The sequence below is a fragment of the Desmodus rotundus genome, chromosome 9, assembly GCF_022682495.2.
Source record: "Desmodus rotundus isolate HL8 chromosome 9, HLdesRot8A.1, whole genome shotgun sequence".
NCBI classification, from domain to species: domain Eukaryota; kingdom Metazoa; phylum Chordata; class Mammalia; order Chiroptera; family Phyllostomidae; genus Desmodus; species Desmodus rotundus.
Window position 1 is genome coordinate 102,824,054 of NC_071395.1, and position 17,287 is coordinate 102,841,340.

The 17,287-nt window shown below is 52.1% G+C and overlaps 1 protein-coding gene across 4 annotated transcripts; it reads right to left on the reverse strand.

Moving 5' to 3' along the window:
- Positions 1–3,584: 3,584 nt before the first annotated feature.
- On the reverse strand, positions 3,585–16,645 carry NFE2L1 (NFE2 like bZIP transcription factor 1). Of its 4 annotated transcripts, none has more exons than XM_053910663.2 (6): positions 16,509–16,645; positions 13,979–15,003; positions 9,133–9,348; positions 8,628–8,717; positions 8,245–8,403; positions 3,585–7,460 (listed from the first exon to the last, which is right to left on the reverse strand). In XM_053910663.2, exons 2-6 carry the CDS (start codon positions 14,486–14,488, stop codon positions 6,117–6,119), a joined length of 2,319 nt encoding a protein of 772 aa, XP_053766638.1. In that variant the 5' UTR covers positions 14,489–15,003; positions 16,509–16,645; the 3' UTR covers positions 3,585–6,116. The 4 variants fall into 4 exon arrangements, with proteins under 4 accessions (XP_053766638.1, XP_053766639.1, XP_053766637.1 ...); XM_053910664.2 differs by lacking the exon at positions 16,509–16,645 and adding an exon at positions 16,104–16,236 and having other exon boundaries at positions 9,133–9,315; XM_053910662.2 differs by lacking the exon at positions 16,509–16,645 and adding an exon at positions 16,104–16,236.
- Positions 16,646–17,287: the final 642 nt, after the last annotated feature.

Below are 17,287 nucleotides of genomic sequence, written 5' to 3' on the forward strand. Positions count from 1 at the left end.
TTTAAGAGGAGATAGGTTATAGCCTTAGTTACTATTACAAAAGAGCGAGCTTACTAATATGGTGCATCATCATTATTGGTGGTGTCTTACACTGGCAGAGCCAGTCAGAAAACAAAGAAAAACACACTGTGCTCCTCCACTGTCTTCAGTTGAGTTTCAAGTTAGTACAGTAAATGACCAATATAATGCCCACAGGAGTGCTCTGGAAAAATTATTTCTGCTTTTCAGTGTCATTTGAAAGTTTTGACTACCAATTTCAACTAATTTTTAATAGTTGAGTGTTTAAGTATTTACTTTCAAATATAATCGTATATGCCAGAACTCATTCACACTCAGCTCAATTTGATTTTAACCCATGGCCATTTGGTGTTTGGCCATGTGTGCTCAGCACATTTTTATAGTCTGTGTTATAAAGTAATCACTTCCCTTATACAGAAAGGGAAAATGATAGAGGAAATTGCTACTCCAAAATGATTTGGTAGTGTGCTTGCTTTGGCAGCCCATTTGCAAAATAATTTGGTGGAACTGGAACTCTGAAATGCAAGTTTTCTTCGATGGCTCCAGATCCTGAATTATGTGTGGAGCTGGGTTCTGTTTGAGATCAAATTAACTTGATCAGGTTATCTGATTGATTGGTATTAGTATTAGTTTGATCTTCAAGTTGGATCTTTTTATGAGGATGTTCTCATTTAAAAATTTAGACCTCATAGGACTGAATTAAGTCCAGACTCAGTGTTTTCCCTCCTCTAGAATTTGAAATACTAGTATCACTACCAGGCCAGCATTTAGCTTAGTAAAGGAAGGAGTTTTGGCTTCACCAAGGTGTCCTGGTATTCTGGTGTGTGGATAAGGAAGTTTGGTAGAGGAGCTTAAAAGATCCCCAGACAACCATCATTCTCTGATCTGTATGTACATCACCATCTAGCATTGAGGTTTTCTCCAAAAGTTACTGCTTTCCTAACCAGTGTGTTCCAAGTTGCTCATCTCTTTTGTGAATGATTTGTAACTGACCTTGGCCTTGAGAGCTTCCTGCTAAATATTGAAAGCAAATGAAATCTGAAATGAAACCATCTGCAGGGACACAAAGCATAGTTGGCCCTGCTCTGTGGAAGCAAGTGAAGTAGGAGTTAGTTGACTCTTGAACAACACAGGGGTTGGGGCACTGATACCCCTCCCCCACGCAGTTGAAATCCACATGTAACCTGGCTACTGAAAAACAGTAGGTCAGTAGCCCACTGTTGACCGGAAGCCTTACCAATAACACTTAACAGTCAATTAACACGTATTTTTATGTACTATGTGTTGCATACTATATTCTTAAAGCAAAAAAAAAAAGTTACTTTTAAAATCATAAAAGAATACAATTACAGTATTTATTTTTAAAAATCCACATATGTGGACCTGTATGATTCAAACACATTGTTCAAGGGTCAACTGTAACCTGTTTCTAAGGCTTTTTTCCCCCTTAGGCCATTGAGGTGGCAGAGCTTCAAGGTAAAGTTGAAACATTAAGTTACAATATGTGCTGACAATTCAGTTCTGTAGTTTTTCTTTATTTTAAATAGCTTGTGTTAAAATATTCTGTAGCAGGTCTGGGTCTGCAGTGTGACCTTCCTGGTTTGCACTGTGGTTGACAGTACCAAAGCCACTCTGTACCCTACGTGGTCCTAGTTGACTTTGACCAGTCCCACCCTGTTTACAGTTCGCATAGCCTGGGGTCAAGCTGGGCAGCTTTGGGACCTGGCTCTGGGACAGAGCAGAGCACCAACTCTGGTCTTCTTCCACGTCTCCCCATGTGAACTGAACCAGGTTTTGTTTCCTTGGTTGAAATAGCTTCTGGAATGAAGTAACATACTATGCAACCTGTCTCTTCCAGTCTGCAGTTAGATGGGAAAAGAACCAACTTTAAGGCTGTCACTGGTATTTTTGTGTACTCAAAAAGGGAGACGAGTTTCTATCCAACTGGTTTTGAAAACACACCTCTTTAACAAGGTCCCATACTCTCCTCAGGAGACAACCTGTGTGCTAGATTCTGTTTCTCAACTAATTCAGGCAGATGTGAACTTTCAAAGAATCCCTGGACAGAACAAGGACTAGAACTCAAATCAGGTGTTAAGGTCCCATGTATTCCCCAGAGTCCCTGCATGTTCCACAATGAAGTCAGAACTAGAGGCAAGGAGGATCATGGACCTCTGTGTGAGAAGAGATGAGAGAAGGTTACTGTTCTTGGTATACCGACAAAATGTCAAGTCAGGGGGTTTTGGGTCCTTATTCACTTCCTAGATGCATCCGTGATAGGAAAACAAGGCTTAACCACTTAGAATCATCAAGCACATGGGTTTTGCTAGAGAATTTCTACACTTGGCTGGGAAAACGACTTCCAGAGAGACGCCAGTCTGGTACCTGTATTTGTATATAGGTAGCATTAATGAAGGAAATTAGGTTAAGGAATTTAACTTCTGGTTGAATGTGCCTTGAAACTACTTACTCAGTCTGAGCTTCTAAGCTGTTGTTCTAGGTCAGTGCCTACTGGATGTGGTATAGGAGACTGGAGGGTGGTGGGGCTGTTGTTTTGCCTGCAAGACACTTGTTTTTCCAGATATTTGCAGAAGAAACCTGTAGAGCAGCAAGGCCTGATATAACCTAGGGTTGTAAAAGTGGGGACTAGGGCACCCTGAAGACGACAGGTTCTTTGGAAAGTACCTGCCAGATCACCAGCTGTTCGACTAGTTTCTGTTTAGCTTTCCATAGTAAGGGCAGGGAGTCACCCATGGAGGCCAGGTCTTGCAGACACTGGCTCTAGATCACTATAGCACTCCCCCCACTCCCTCTATTGGTGAGATCTGTGCAGGGCAGATGTTGAAACAATGGGTCTCTTTCCATCTTCTTGCATGAATTAAGATGTATGGAAAATTGATTTGAATGACGCCCAGGACTGCTGAGGTCAAGACAAAAGTAAACCTTCTACCCCCACCCGAGCAGGTCACAGTAAAGTTTGGTCCTTAGTTAAGGATCGAAGCCTGTTCATCTCCTTGCCAACCCTATAATCTCTTCTCACTTCCTGTCTTAGGTATAACAGTTCTTCCACAGACCTTACTTGAGTCCTCATATCTCCTTGCCAGAAAAAACCTTGAAGCTGAATACCCACTCCACCTGCCAGCAGCAAAAGAGGTCAGCCCCACAGCAGTGCTGACCAACTTGGCTCAGAGCCCCAGCTAATCATCAGTGTGATCTTAGACTCAACTGTACATCTCTCAAAAAGTTGCAAAACAAGATTAAAATTTATAGCCTGATACTATACCTAACAGACCAAAGTACATACATAGTTCTAGAAGGGATACAAAAACATTACTCTGAATTTTGTCAGTTTACTCTCTGTCCCTCTCTCTATATATATATGAATTTTTTTATCAGCATGAATTAGTTTTTCTAACTTAGTTTTATAGTATTTTTTTTCCTTTTAAGAGTCTTAGTTTTATCTGGCTGACAAATACTACTTAATTCCTAATTAGGGAAGAGTTTGCTTATATGACCACATTTTTCCAACTAGAGATGAGGGGCAAGCCATTATAAACTGAAACAAATTTAAGAAATCAATGTTATTCCCGGAACTTTATTCCATTCCTTAGGACAAACTCGCAGCATCATTGAAGGCCGAGGCCAAGCCAGGGTGCACAGTGGTACAGGGGAACCCAACATCACAGCTGCTGGTCGTAAACCTCGTCCATGCATCTTGGACTGCCAGTGAGCCATCATTACTCAGGCATTTGCTACCTACCTCAAGATGGGCATGTGGCAGTTCCGGAAACTACCCAGTACCTTGCCACATTCAGCATGTCAAAGGCTTGGTACTGCCAGGTGTTTTGGAGGGAGGACAGATTCCGGTCACCTCAGCTGGCGTTTTCTGATGCCTCAAAACCTGGAGTCTAGCTTCCTGTTCAACAGAGGCACCTGGCATGTGTTGGTCCTGTTGATTCTCAGGTTTTCACTATCAACAGTTGACAGTGTAACTACATCCCAGTGCTCTTAACACTTTGGCAGGTGGGGCCACCAGAGAAGTAACAGCACGGTCAAGATAATGCAGTCTGTTACAGGTGGACAGGGAAGACGGAGTTGGGCCAGGTGACAGCAGCTCCACCTATCCTACCCTATGAGAAAGGCCAAAAGGAGTACGAATCCTTCCTCTGAGAGGACAGAGCTGACAAAGCCTACGAAGAGGTACATAACACCTGCTTGGGAGGCTCACTAATACAGTACTTAAGACTTTTGTTTTAGTTACTCATCAACCTCCCTTTCCCATGTGAGCTCTGTCTTAGTCGCACAATGGCCAGTCCTCCTGGTGAGGCCTATTCACTGTTTTAAGTTCAAGATAGGGAAGAACTGCACTTGAGAATGAATCATCCACTTTATTTTATTTTGTCATGTGTTCACAACCTCTTCTCTCTCTCCTTTCCCCTCCCTGGCAGGTCACAGATAAATTAAAAATAAAATCTACAAGGAAAATAATTTATAAAAGCACTTCCCAGGCTCCTACTGCTGTTAATGTGTTGCCCACCCCACTCCAAATGGGGAGAATCAGTACTTCCCCCACTCACGGCACTCGTGTTATTCCAAACGGGTGGGGGGCAGCAGTAGCAAACATTTAAAAAAAATAAAGACACTGGTCCTGGAACCACATGGCCACCTGGGCACTTCCCTCTCTGCCTCCCCCAGGCAGTCCTCCAGGAGCCCTTGCTGAGCTGGGGGTGCTGAGAAGCTGCCTATAGCCAAGAGCCTGGGGTGGGGGAAGGTGCTCTCAACCACCATTACATGCACTTCTCATTCTCCTAGGAAGACACCCAAAAAAGAAAGCAGACAGAGACCTCGGGACGGAGAAAAATCCCAAATGTTCACACAGTTACACAGAGTCTTTATGGCAAAGAGAACATTTAGCAGCTTTGAATATTGGGGTATCTCCTTTTTACTCAACACAAGCATTCTAGACCCTATTAAGTGAAACAGGGCTCAAGCCCTTAAAAAAAAAAAAAAAAGCGCAGGAAACTCTAAGAGGACTAGTTTGTTGTTGCTGGGTTTTGTAGTTTGTCTTTTCCAGTGACAAGCCCAGTAGTTGGTGGGAGGCCTGAGGGGGTCACTCCCCAGTATTGTGCTGAATACTGCCTGGCTTCTCCACATCATCCCCCTGCCTCAAAACAGCCACCAGGAGGCTGCAGGCCCATCACTGGGGGCACTGCCAGCACCCCAGCTGCAGAAGAGCTCTGGGCAGCCGGTGAGGGGCCAAGGAGAGAACAGCATTTGCATGCAGGTTCTGATGGAGTTGTGGGAGCCTCAGCTCGGGGTGACTCGGCACCAAGGGAGATGAAGTGGCAGGGCAGTGAGTGGCATGCTTGGTGTTGGGGCTCCTGCAACATAGGGCCTTGTGATCCTCTCCTGTTTGCTCCACCCTTTAACCCTAACCCTCCAAGCTAGCTAGTATTCAGTCCCAGTGGCTCCCTGGCATTGAAACATTCAAGGAGGTATCAAAGAGCCTCCCCTTCAAGGACGCCAAAGTGTGGGAACAGAAAGAGTTCACAAAGCCCCTCCCAGAACCCACCCTGTCTGTTTCACCCCGCCCCTGGGGTAAAGTGGGGTTTACTCACACCAATGACGTAGTCCCACCTAAATCCTGCCGCCTGGAATCCTGGTCAGATTCAATCTTAACCTGCACTTTTTTCTTCAAGCTTCGATTTTTTTTGGTTTCTTTCCTTCCTTTCTTCCTGGAATGAGACTTTCTACTACTTTCATCTCCTTTCACAAGTCCCTTCCTTCCCCTTTGTCAGCCTCCATCAATGCCATCACCACCCTGCCCCTTCCCTCAAATGAAAGGGGGATGAGTGAGGACCCTGTCCACCCAAACAGTCTGGCTACTTCCACTCTCCCCAGTGGGGGAAGCCGAGCCAGACAGCACCTGCGCCCGCCTCTTCCACTGACCGACAGTCATCCCATCTGAGATCTATTGGATAAGAAGGCATTCAAGTCCCCCTTCTGTAGGTCTAGGTCCAGGTCCAGGTCCAGGCCCAGGCCCAGCCCTTCTCCAGTTTCAATCTTGGTGAGCGTTAACCCCCCCTTCCGCCCCAGGCTCACTTTCTCCGGTCCTTTGGCTTCCTCTCCTGTCGCCGGGCCTGCTGGTCAGCCAGGGTACGGGGAATGAGGAGGACACTGCCATCCCCGGCGTACTGGAGAGCATACTGACTGGGTGAGTAAGGTCGCCCATTCTCATCTCGCAGCCGCCCAAACACCTCCTGGTACAGGCTCTGGACCTTCTGCTTCATCTGCCGCAGGGACCGGAGGAACTCCACCTTTTCCCGTAGCAGTCGGGCTTTATCACGCTGCAGGTCCTCCACATCCCGCTCCAGGTTCAGGATGGTGTCCAGCTTGCGCTTGCGGCAGTTCTGTGCTGCCATCTTGTTCTTGCCCCGGCGCCGGATGTCCCGGATGAGGCTCAGCTGGGCTTCGCTGAGCTGGTATTTGGACAGCAGCTCGTTGAATTCCTCCACAGGCAGGTTGATGATCTTGTCATTGGTGAAGGGGATCTTCATGGCTCGGGCTCGATGCTCATCCCGGCTCATCTGCTTGTCTAGGAAGTCGGCCTGCTTCTCCTTGCTGCCCTTCTTGAGGGTGCTAGGTGGTGGCAGGTCAGCAGAGTCGAGGGCACTGGGTGCCATGTTGTACGTGTGGTTGTGGCCCACATGCTCCAAGTAGGGCAGGCAGGAGAGCTGAGACGGATCCTGAAAGCTCATGCGGCAGAACTTGGAATACTCAGGCTGATAGCCCACAGCGCCCTCCGCCTCTTCTAGATCCAGAGTTTCAGAGTCAGAGCTGTAGCCAACAGCACCTTCCTCGGAAAAGGAGGAAGAAGCTGAGGAAGATGCAGAGGAGGAGGAGGAAGAGGAAGAGGAGGAAGAAGAACTGCCTTCAGAGCTGCTCAGAGAGGAAGGGCTATGGCTGGAGTCCAAGGAAAGGCCTGAGTCAGAGTCAAATTCCTCTTCAAGCTGAGAGGCCTGCACAGAGTTAAAGCCTTCCTCAATGGCCAGGTCCATCAGGCTGATCTCATCCAGCATGGCTTCATCTAACAGACCCCCAAGTGGGTCAGGCAGGTCGGGGCCTACGGTGTCATTGGCTGTGCCATTGAGCTGGGGTGGAAAGAAGAGACCCGCCAGGTTGGTAGAGCCAAAGGTAGAGTTGAGGCTGGTGGAATTACTGGGGACCAGCGGGAGCAAAGTGGAGCTGCTGGCCACAGGCAGGTTCTCCACCTCGGGGCTGAAGATCGAGAAGTCCTGGCTGCAGCCTCCCAGAGACGCCTGATGCAGGCTGACATTCTGATTGATGGGAGTGTTGGGGGCAAGGCTGTAGTTGGTGCTCAGTGGGTCTCCAGGAGGGGCATTGTACAGGATCTCACTGGTTGATGTGTTCACTTCCATGGCCTGGAGGGAAGAAGAGTGTCACCTTTCACTCAGTGCAGACTCCCTCCCCAGGTGAGGCTGGGGGCTAACACTACCAGGCACCCAGCACAGATATAATCGCATTGGTATGAAGATCACAGCATCAGCTCCTGGTCCTGGTTGATCCACTAGGCCTGGCAGAGGGGTTCCTCCCCGCATACTCCACCCCAGTGAGGGACTGACCAGCTCAAATTTGGCCATGCTCTTCCTCATCTTGGAAGGAGACTTAAGGAAACACCTAACAATGACTATGGTTTCACCGCAAAATCAGCACAGTAAAAAGAAGACCAAGCCTTGGAGTATGAACACTTCACTACCCGGCTTGCTCTATGACCATGGGCGTCTCTCTCAACCTCTCTGAGCTTCCATTTCCGCACCTTTAAGATGATAAAGGGCTGACTAGATGACTGCGAGGGCTAAGTGAGATGACCGTGGCTGTAAAGCACTGCACAGACGCCAGCTTTATCCAACCTGACCCTTGGGAGCACCCAGCCAAGTGATTATCTGCTTGAAGGAAAAGAAGGCATGCCTCGGGGGCAGGCCCACTCCAAAGGGCTCAAGCCCTGGGGTTTTCACCCAAACCCCACTCCTGACTATCCCCTACTGCCCCAGGGAGACTCCTAGACATAGTTACCTCTCAGTGTCCCCACTTTCCTATGGAGTAGATAGAAATGGTAGGCTTTCTCTTCCCACAGGGGGAAAGCAGCCGAGTGCTAAGACACTACGGAAAGTCCAATAGGTTTGTGCCCTGTTCTGATAGTCCTACCTGCATTTCCATGATGGACATGAGGTCTTGCCACTGCTGTTCCAAATCAAATGGTGACTCTGTCCCCGTCAGGAGAGGAGACAAGAGGTTGTTTTGAAGACCTGGGGGCTCACTCTCACTAGGCACTGCTTCTGTTAAGCTGGAAATGTCTGCTGGAAACTAGGGCAAAACACAGACACTTTAACAGAGAAAGAAGGAAAGACCAGCCTTCTGCTTTCCTCCCAAAAACTGCCACCTGAGGTTCTGTTCCTTCCTTCCTCTGATTTCACCCCCAGCAGCCAGGACGAGGCCAGCACCAAGAGTCGGCCCCCAGGCACCCATGGAGGAACACCATGTGCAGGCTGCCCTGCTGGCTTGGGGGCTCTTCCTGGAGTCCTGCTCACCTCAGCATTCTCCCCAAAGGGGCAGGTGGCCTCCAGCAGCCTAAGGCACTCTTCCAGGGACAGGGCTGTCTGGTCCTCCCCACCAGGCACCTGTGGCAACAGCAACTGTAAGTCTGACTCATCTGGGCTTTGGCTGCCTGCAGGCTTGAAGCCTCTTCCTCAGCTTTCCCAAGGGGATGCTGACGGAGGACCTGCATAGTTGCAGGTCTACACTCTCCCTCCACTCCCGGGCTAATGATTAACCCTAAGTCCCCAACTCCAGGGGAGAACAGAGGGAGCGTAGAAGAACCTTAACATAGTAGGATCTGCTAGGTGCTTTGCCTCCTCTGGACTGTTACCAAGGCCTGGCCCCTCTGCTTCTGTTCTGCTTATCCACTCGTCCTTTCTCAGTCCACTCACTGTGACTGACCTGGAGATCCCAACCCAAAATATACACCCAGGTCCCTCCCACGGACACAACTGCCTTCTCTAAGAAGTTTCTGGGACTGAGCACAGGTGAGAGTACCTGGGCAGGGAAGCTCTCCCCAGTTTCTCCATCCACTAGCAGGTTTCGTGCCAGAACTTCTGTGCCCTCGCCTGGCCAGGTGTCCTCCTGCTCCGTTCCATCTTGCAGTTCCTTATCCACATCCTGCTCTTTCTGGCGATGACTATAGTCAAAAACCTCACGCCCAGCCCCCAGGTCAATATCCTGTCGCCAAAGGATGTCAATCAGATCTATGTCCTGAAAGACAGATCACCATGACTTTAGCTCAAGGGTCCAGCGTCCCCTCCCTCCCTCCCTGCTCCTCAGAGGTCCTTCCTAGCATCACTCCCATTGTTCCCTTCCAGACTCTACTGCCTGCCACTCTGTACCAGCAAGGGTTCATCTATCCACTTCCAGACACCAGCTTCCAAAAAAACCCCAGGAGGTCTGCGGGCTCAGGATCTGAACCAGAAACAGCCTGGTCAAAAGACAGAGCCACCTCCTCTAAGGAGTAAAGGGCAAGTTCACACATTAATCATTTGGGGAATGGGAATCCCTTAAAACACGGTTTGTAGGAAGCTGGCCACAGCAAGCAAGGGCGAATTGTCATGCAGAATTGCATTGTGGTGGCCAGGCTTGCATCAGCCTGTGGTGCCATTTCATTTGCATAAAGGGGTGGGGTGGGCTAGAGAGGAAAATCCCTGCATTTGCAACCACCTGATGCAACCAATGACAACGACAGGCTGTCTCCAGCCCTTGCTAAAGTCATTCCCCATCCCCAGCTGAGGCAGGAGTAAGGCTGAACACCCACAACTCTTAAAGCCCAGGCTCACCTCAAGATCCATCCCTGCCAGAACCCCCACTCTCAGCTGATCCTAGCAAGCTGCTGATCCCAGGAGAGCTTCAAGCAGTCAGCTGATTCTCACTGGGCACCCCACCCCTGCCAAGGCCTGCTCTGCGGTGCCCCCTTCCACCAGAGCTCTCACTCCCTTACCACACCCCAGGGCTCACTGACTCCCCATCTCAGTCAATCCACTCAAGGGCACAGCCCCCATCACCACTTGGCCACAACTGCTGCATCAGGTACCAAAACGCCTCCCTTCTGCCCTACCCTGGTGGCTCTTAAAGTTCCTGCACCAACTGCCACCGCCATTGCCACCAGCATAGAACCCCAATAAATAAGAGCTATTCCCGCTTTTCTGCACATGCTACCCCCTGTGGCTAAAGAAACACTACACTGTTGCCTTCCATTCAGAGGTTAAAAAGCCGGCACTTTTCAGAAAGCAGTATCCTTAGATGAGACCCACCTCCCCTAGCCCTGACCAGGTACCCGTTTCCTACATAACCCTCCCTGATCCTGAGAACCTCCCACCACGTGTACCTCTCCCTTTGGTCTCCCCACATACACCAACCTGAACAGAAGCCCTGGACCCAGGAGCAGAGGGGGGCTGGGCCACCCGGTGACCAGCCAGCAAAGAGTTAAGGGGCCTGCTCCCTTTGGCAGGGCCCCCACCACTGTGAGAGCTGCGGTCCAGGCGGGTCATGGTCTCCGAGATGAGCCCCGGGGCAGCCGGTGCGGGGAAGCCGGACAGGGGGCTGCAAGGAGCTCTTGGCTTGCAGGGAGCACACCAGGCTGGAAGGGTGGCCCCGAGCTAGCTCCGAGGGGCCTGAGGAGGTGCCCCGCCCGTACTGCTGCCTGGGCGGCCCAGCCCAGCCCTCTTCCTCCATCCTTGAGTAGCCCCCTCCCACCTCACAACCCCAGTTCCACTCAGGCACCCGGCAGCCCCCACCCTGAGCTCACCGCAGAGGCTGCAGTGAGATGGGACTCCCACCCCATGCTCCGTGCTCAGGCTGCAGAGGAAAGCAAGCTCCCTCCTGGGCCTATCCTCCCACTCCTCCCTCTCTCCCCCTCCCCACGCCCCCCAAACTTGTTACCTAGGCTGCAGCAAGGAGCCAATCCCCTCCCCCTCCCACCCCGCAGGTCACTGCTGAGGCTGCAGAGAACCAATCCCCTCCCCCAGGTCAGCAGCTGGGCTGCGGAAAGAGCCAATCCCCTCCCACTGTCGTTACCTAGGATGCGACGAGAGCCAATCTCCTCCCCCAAGTCTCCGCTGGAGATGCGGAAAGAGCCAATCCCCTCCCACCGCCTGTTACCTAGCTGCAGCCCGTAGCCAATCTCTGCACCAGGGCAGCTGGAGAAGCTGCCGCAAAGAACCAGCCCATTTCTGAGCCGCCTCCGTCTCCTCAAGGAGACGCACCCAGGGGCGGGCAGCCCCACCCAGCCCAGTCAGCCAGCGGGGGTGGCGCAGTGAGAGAGCCCTGGGGGGAAGGGGTGCCACTCTCCCTCCAGTCGCATCCAGCTTCCCAGCCCACTCAGGACTGGGCAGACACTCCTCCTGAAGCTTCTGCGGGAATTTAAGTTGTGTTCTAGAAGTGGAAGGAGTTTCTTTTCCCGTTCCTCACAAGGGCTGTGGCCAGTTGTCCTCCAGCCCGAGGATCAAACGCCAGGCTGGGCAGGAGCCCAGTGCCCCTAGACCCACTCAGCCAGGGGCTTTGCCGCCCTGCAACAGGCCAGAGCAGAGGAACGGAAAACGCCACTGGCACACGTGCAGCAGTATCACAGTGCTGACCAGGCCCAGCCCCAGACAAGAGGAGGAAGATGTGAGCCTGAAGGCCGGCTCTGAGGTAGGCAGGTGTTCTGAAACACCAGGGACCGGGCCACAAACACCCCCCACTCTCTTTACCCTTGCTTTGTTCTACAGCATCACTGCCTGACCCCTGGCCCACATCTCTAAGAGCAGGAAAGAAGCCCCTAACAAAAATTAGATCACAGTTCTGACTCCCCTCCTCACTGCTGCTCCCCTAGGGCCTAAGGTCAGGCCAGGGTCAGTCCATTCCCCCTGGTCACAGACCACTCCTTGCCTGGGAAGAGCTGTGCACGGGCCACCTGGCTCTGGGCAGAGTGCCAGCCTCGAGGGGAATCCTATCCTTGACAAGGGCCTGGGCGATGGCTGTCCATCGAACAGGCCTGGCAGCAGGGGAGCGCTGCCACCCAGGGAAATACCAGCTCCAGTGACGCCTGTCACATGCTCTAGACCTGGGTATTTTTATCCATGAGTTGCTGAGGAAATGTTTTGGACACATAAGAGTCCTCCCTTCCCCCATGCCCAGCCTGGGCCCCTAATGCTGACCCTCCACCAGCCCCCAAAGGGAGCAGGGAAAGCCTGGTGTCAGGGAAAACGTAACGTTCATGAAGGCCAAAAAATGGAGGAAAGCGGGGTCAAAGTCCCACCCCATGCACATTATAACCCAAACGTGTCATCCCAGGAGGGCTCCTAGCTGGAATACGAATGGAGCTACCCTACCCTTGCTCTGGGTTCCCAAGAGCAAGCCCAGTTACACCTGCCCCCGGGGGAGCTACAATGCAGCAGGAGGAGCACACAGGAGGCTGGGAGGCCTACTTCTTCAGACCACTGTGCCAAGACTGGAGTCCATCTGAAGGGAAAGGACAGAGGAAGCAGAAGGGAGCTCCGAGTTCCCAGCGGCACTGTAAGAATCTAAGGAAAGACGCACTTCCATGCTCAGACCATTCTAGTCTCTCTCAAAGTAGATCAGTGTGAGCCAGCTGAGCAGCGGAGCCCTGGCAGTACCGACATTTGGGGACTGTCTTGCGCTTTTTAGGAAGTTTAGCAGCATCACTGGCCTCTCCCCACTAGATGCCAATAGCACTTCCTCTAGTTGTAACAACCAAAACTGTCTCTAGACATTGCCACATGTCCCCTGGGGAGCAGAATCCCCCCAGCTTAGGACCTCTGGCCCAGAGGAAGCCAGTTAGTGACTGTCAAAGTTAGTGCTTTGACAGTCACTAACATTCAGAGAACTGAATGCAAGACACATGAAGGCAAAACCTGGTCTGACCGGTGGGCAGAAAAAGGCAAGTTCAACATCTGGGACCCTTTTTACATCCCCTCTCCCCACCCCCAACCCTCAAGACTCAGTTACGAGAAGCCCAACCCAGTGCAACCCCATCTTCTCTTTCCCGAATGGCCGGGAGACTGCAGTGGGCATTCTTTAAAGCTCCTTGGGGCTGAGAGGCAATCCAGGACCAAATACAAGAGTTCAAAGCCATCTTATCATCACGTTGGTAGGGCAGGGGCAGGGGCAGCAGTAGCCATTAATATCATTACAGGCAACTTTCGGCCCAGAACAGTGTGTCAGCCCCATGTCAGGAGCGACGGATCTGACAGCTCAAAGCAAGCTGACTCAGGCCGCAGAACAGTTCCTCTGCTAGCTCCCAGGCCTCACCTTCCACTCCCTGCAGCGGGCCTTAGCAAAGAGCAGCCTTGATCCTCACTGGACCCAGAATAACTATCTAAATCTACCCCTTGGCTCAGGCCCAGGACAGTACTTATCAGGACCTTAAAACGAGACTAACCACAAAGGAGAACTTCGGGATATGCGTGCGTTTGGATGTGGGGGGAGGCAGAAGGCAAGAGTCCACAAAGTGTTTGTGTCTTAGCAACAGATACACACCGCGCCAGAGCCCATCACAACGTGACTCCCTCCCCCGCCCCAGGCCCCCAGAAGTCATGTTGAAATCTAAGCAGTAAACACACTGGCATGTTCTAAGAACCTCCCACTGCCCTGACAGTACATTCAGAGGTGGGTCAATGGTTCAGCACAGGAAATGCTTCCAGCCCCCAATCCCAGTCAGACAATTCAGCCCATTTCTACCCAAGAACAATGTCTGAGACACTCCCCCCCCAACCCCAGAACCTCTCTGGTTCTTTACAGGGGTCACTACTGTGACCACCACAGTTCTCCAAGACCAGCTCACCCGCATGCCCAACCGGACCCCTCCCCCCGACCCCTCCATGTGGCCACTAACCTCTTTGGTTAAGTCTCCACTGACTGGAGGGGCTACAGCCCCCAAATCCTCCAAATCTTCACTGAAGCCCTGCTCCGTTTCGCTTTCTCGCACCCCGTTGTCTGGACCTGTCACATCTTGGAGGCCACTGGAACTCTCGAGGGCAAGGCCTGAGCTGGGCTGGCTGCCAGAGACAGACCCCTCCGGGTCCCGGTGGACCAGCCAGGCGTTCACCTCAGTGGTCGGCACCTGGAACCTGTCCAAGGCCCTCACCTGACTGAGGAGCCGCCGGGCGGTGAAGTAATTGTCCAGGTCTATGCTCTTGGGGTGGATCCCATAGCCATCCAAGGTGTTCCTCAGGTTGTGGAACTGGGTCTGAGTATAGGCGGAACTGGGCCCCAGGATGATCTCCCGGAGCGGGGGGAGCTGTGAGGTCAGGTAAGTATCCACGTCCACCCGCACCCCAATCAAACTCAGCAGAATGGTGAACTGGAGGAGTCCTTCCGTTAAGTATTTCTTCAGAGAAAGCATTGCTGAAGAACCACAATGTTTATGCTTTTTGGTTTTTAAATCTTCCAAAAGACAAATCAAGGCCACTGTTCTGCTGCTCCAGCCAGCAAGTTACCCCCCTCGGTGCCAAACCCTGTACCCCGCCCCGGCGGAACACGGGGGCCGAGCTCCCTGACGGCCTCGGAGGAACGCACACCCCGTGGAGCCAAGGCCACACTCCAGACCACATTCACTTTTCCCTTCTTGACACCTCACCTCTGAAAGTACAACTGTTCCTAACCCAGTCCAGGCCCTCAGGGCCCACGTGACTTACTTTCTCCACAGTCCACACACAGTCACTTCCTCACTCACATTAGTCGTCCTCTCTGTAGATTCCACTGCAGGCTGTTCTCAGGAACAGCTGACGGGTTTTTGTTTTGTTTTGTTTTCCTTCTCTCTCCTAAGGTTTATTTTCTTTGGCTGGAGGTACAGGCCTTTTGTCTTGGGTCAGAGTGTCCCGCCTCCTCCACACTTACCAGGGGGGTTTCCAGAGAAACCTGAAATGAGAATCACAAGAGCAACAGGATAAGGTTCCAGAATTTTCACACCATGATCAAGGCAGAAGGTAGGAAATACATTGTAATGCCACTTTTACAAGAGTGAAAAAACAAGTCAATTATTATACTCCCTGAAAAGCAAAACCTTTTATAGCCAAAACAACTATGAAAGGAAGTATTGCTCACGAAGGATCAAAGGATCTGTTTCTGTAGATTACATTTGCAATCCCCTAACGCGGAGCTTGTTGGGGACAAGCAGACGCTGCCCTGGGCATCCAGAATATTTTTACATGTTGTAGGATTTACCAACCCTCCCCCTACCCAGCTTCTATTTTTAGCATGAGAAGTCCATTTCCTATCTTAAAGGAAAGTTGGGTGTCTGTCTCCCAGGAGAAAATTACCTACAAGTTCTATAGGGGAGGAAGAGGTTATTAATGGATGAAAGTGTAAAAGGCCATATTCCGTTCAGGCCACCACTTCACAGAGAAGGATAATGCCTTTTGTTTTCTCGGCTTTGCAATCTGATTTCCCTTTCCCATCATTCTCACATGTTTAAAAAAAAAAAAAAAAGGCAAGAGGGGGTATTCGAAGAGGAATATGGGAGGGGGAGTTGAGCCAGCATTATTTGGTCCAGCATTTGAATAGACAGGTTTTATTTTCATTCACATGACCTTCTGAGCTAAAACAGAAGGATATGGCAAAGTTCTCAACCCAGATAGCCAAGTGGGGAGAGAATAAATCTGCCTTTCAGTTTCTGGTCTCTACTTTTGAGTTTCAATTAACCTGTTAAAACAAGACAGAGCTCTCTTCACTGTTGCAACCCACCTACCAAATCATCCTGAAGGGTAATAGGGATCTACACCTACCTACCTACCTACCTACCTACACACACACACACACACACACACACACACACGCTTACTCGGTTAGAGTAAACACAATTGTGACCCAGAGTTTCAGCTTACACTGCCCTCCCGTTCTCACGCAATTTATTACTATCGAGAGCCAATTAAATTCGAGAAACCAGACAAGGTCCCTTAAAGATCAAGTTAAGGCCAGAGGCCTGTGGTCTAAGCCCGGTCCCACCCCGTCCCGGATACCGGAGTCCGGCTGAGACCAAGTCGCCATGCCCGCTCTCGGGTCCTCGGCTTCCAGCCTTCTGGGACAGCAACGAACAAGTGCTACTTTGCTGGCCTTGACCCACCCTTACGGCCAAACCCCATCCCGCCCTGCGCTGTGGCCCCACCCCGCGCCCAAGCCCGGGCCTACCACCACGCCTTCTCGAGCTCTCAGCCCTCCCCAGTCCAACCCACCCGGGAGCCCGCAGTCTCCTCGAACTCGCGGCCCCTCCCCGACAGGCCCAGGGCCCGGCCCCGACGCGAACCCCGCTCGGCCGCCCGCTCCCGCCTCCTGCCCCTCAGCTCCACCCCACCGCCCTTCAGCCCCTAACCCTCGGCCCCGCGACGCTGCGCGCCTCCTGTTAGGGAAAGGACTGTGTCGGATACCCGCTGCTGAGCTCGGCGTCCGCCGCTGCAGCCACAGCAGGTCCTCAAACCGAGTCCCGGCCTTGCCGCCGCCGGCCGGCCTAGAGCTCCGGAGCCTCCGCTTCCCTCCCCGCCCCCTCCTCCCACCTCACTCGGAAGCCCACCCTCTGCGGCCAACACGTTTCTCCAATCAACGATCTGAGACCGTGGCCGTCGCCGGATGTCACCTGATTGACAGCAGAAAGAGCCCAATGGCTGAGTGTGCCTCCTCCTCCTTTTCCCGATTTCCCAAGACGGGCATGGTCCACGGCCCAATGGGCGTGTAGGCCCGCCCCACGGCGTGGGCCCTCCAATAAGTGGGGTGAAGGCCCTATCGCCCCCGGCCTCCAGGCCCCCTCCGCCATGCGCCGGCCGCCGGTGGTATTACAAGCTGGGCGCGGAGCAAAGCGTGCAGGCTGAGCGCTTCTAGTGCTTTCTTCGGCTGGAGAATAAAGGCTCAGGGCCGGGGATGGGAGGCGGTATGGGCGCCGGAATGCGGGACTACCCCTTTGAGGGTTCCCACAGTGACTTGCAAAAGTCCAGTGAGACCGGGGTGGGGGGGCGGGTCTAGGCAGAATACAGAGCATGTGTTTCGCGTGGTGGCGACGGTGGTGTCGCCATCTTGAGTGCTGGCAGCGGAAACAGCTGTGCTAGCTTCCGGGCCTGGAGGAACGCCCCTCTCCAGTCTCGGATGAGTGTGTCTCCGTCCAAAGCGGGAGTTAACGCGGTAACAGCCCTGGGAACGGGTTGTCACGGACATG

Coding starts and splice junctions, on each gene's coding strand:
- NFE2L1 (XM_053910663.2), bottom strand. CDS start 14,488: ATGCTTTCTCTGAAGAAATACTTAACGGAAGGACTCCTCCAGTTCACC. Junction 8,718..9,132: donor GGGAGAGCTTCCCTGCCCAG/GTACTCTCACCT, acceptor CTGTTGCCACAG/GTGCCTGGTGGGGAGGACCA. Junction 7,461..8,244: donor TGTCCATCATGGAAATGCAG/GTAGGACTATCA, acceptor TCTTCCCTCCAG/GCCATGGAAGTGAACACATC.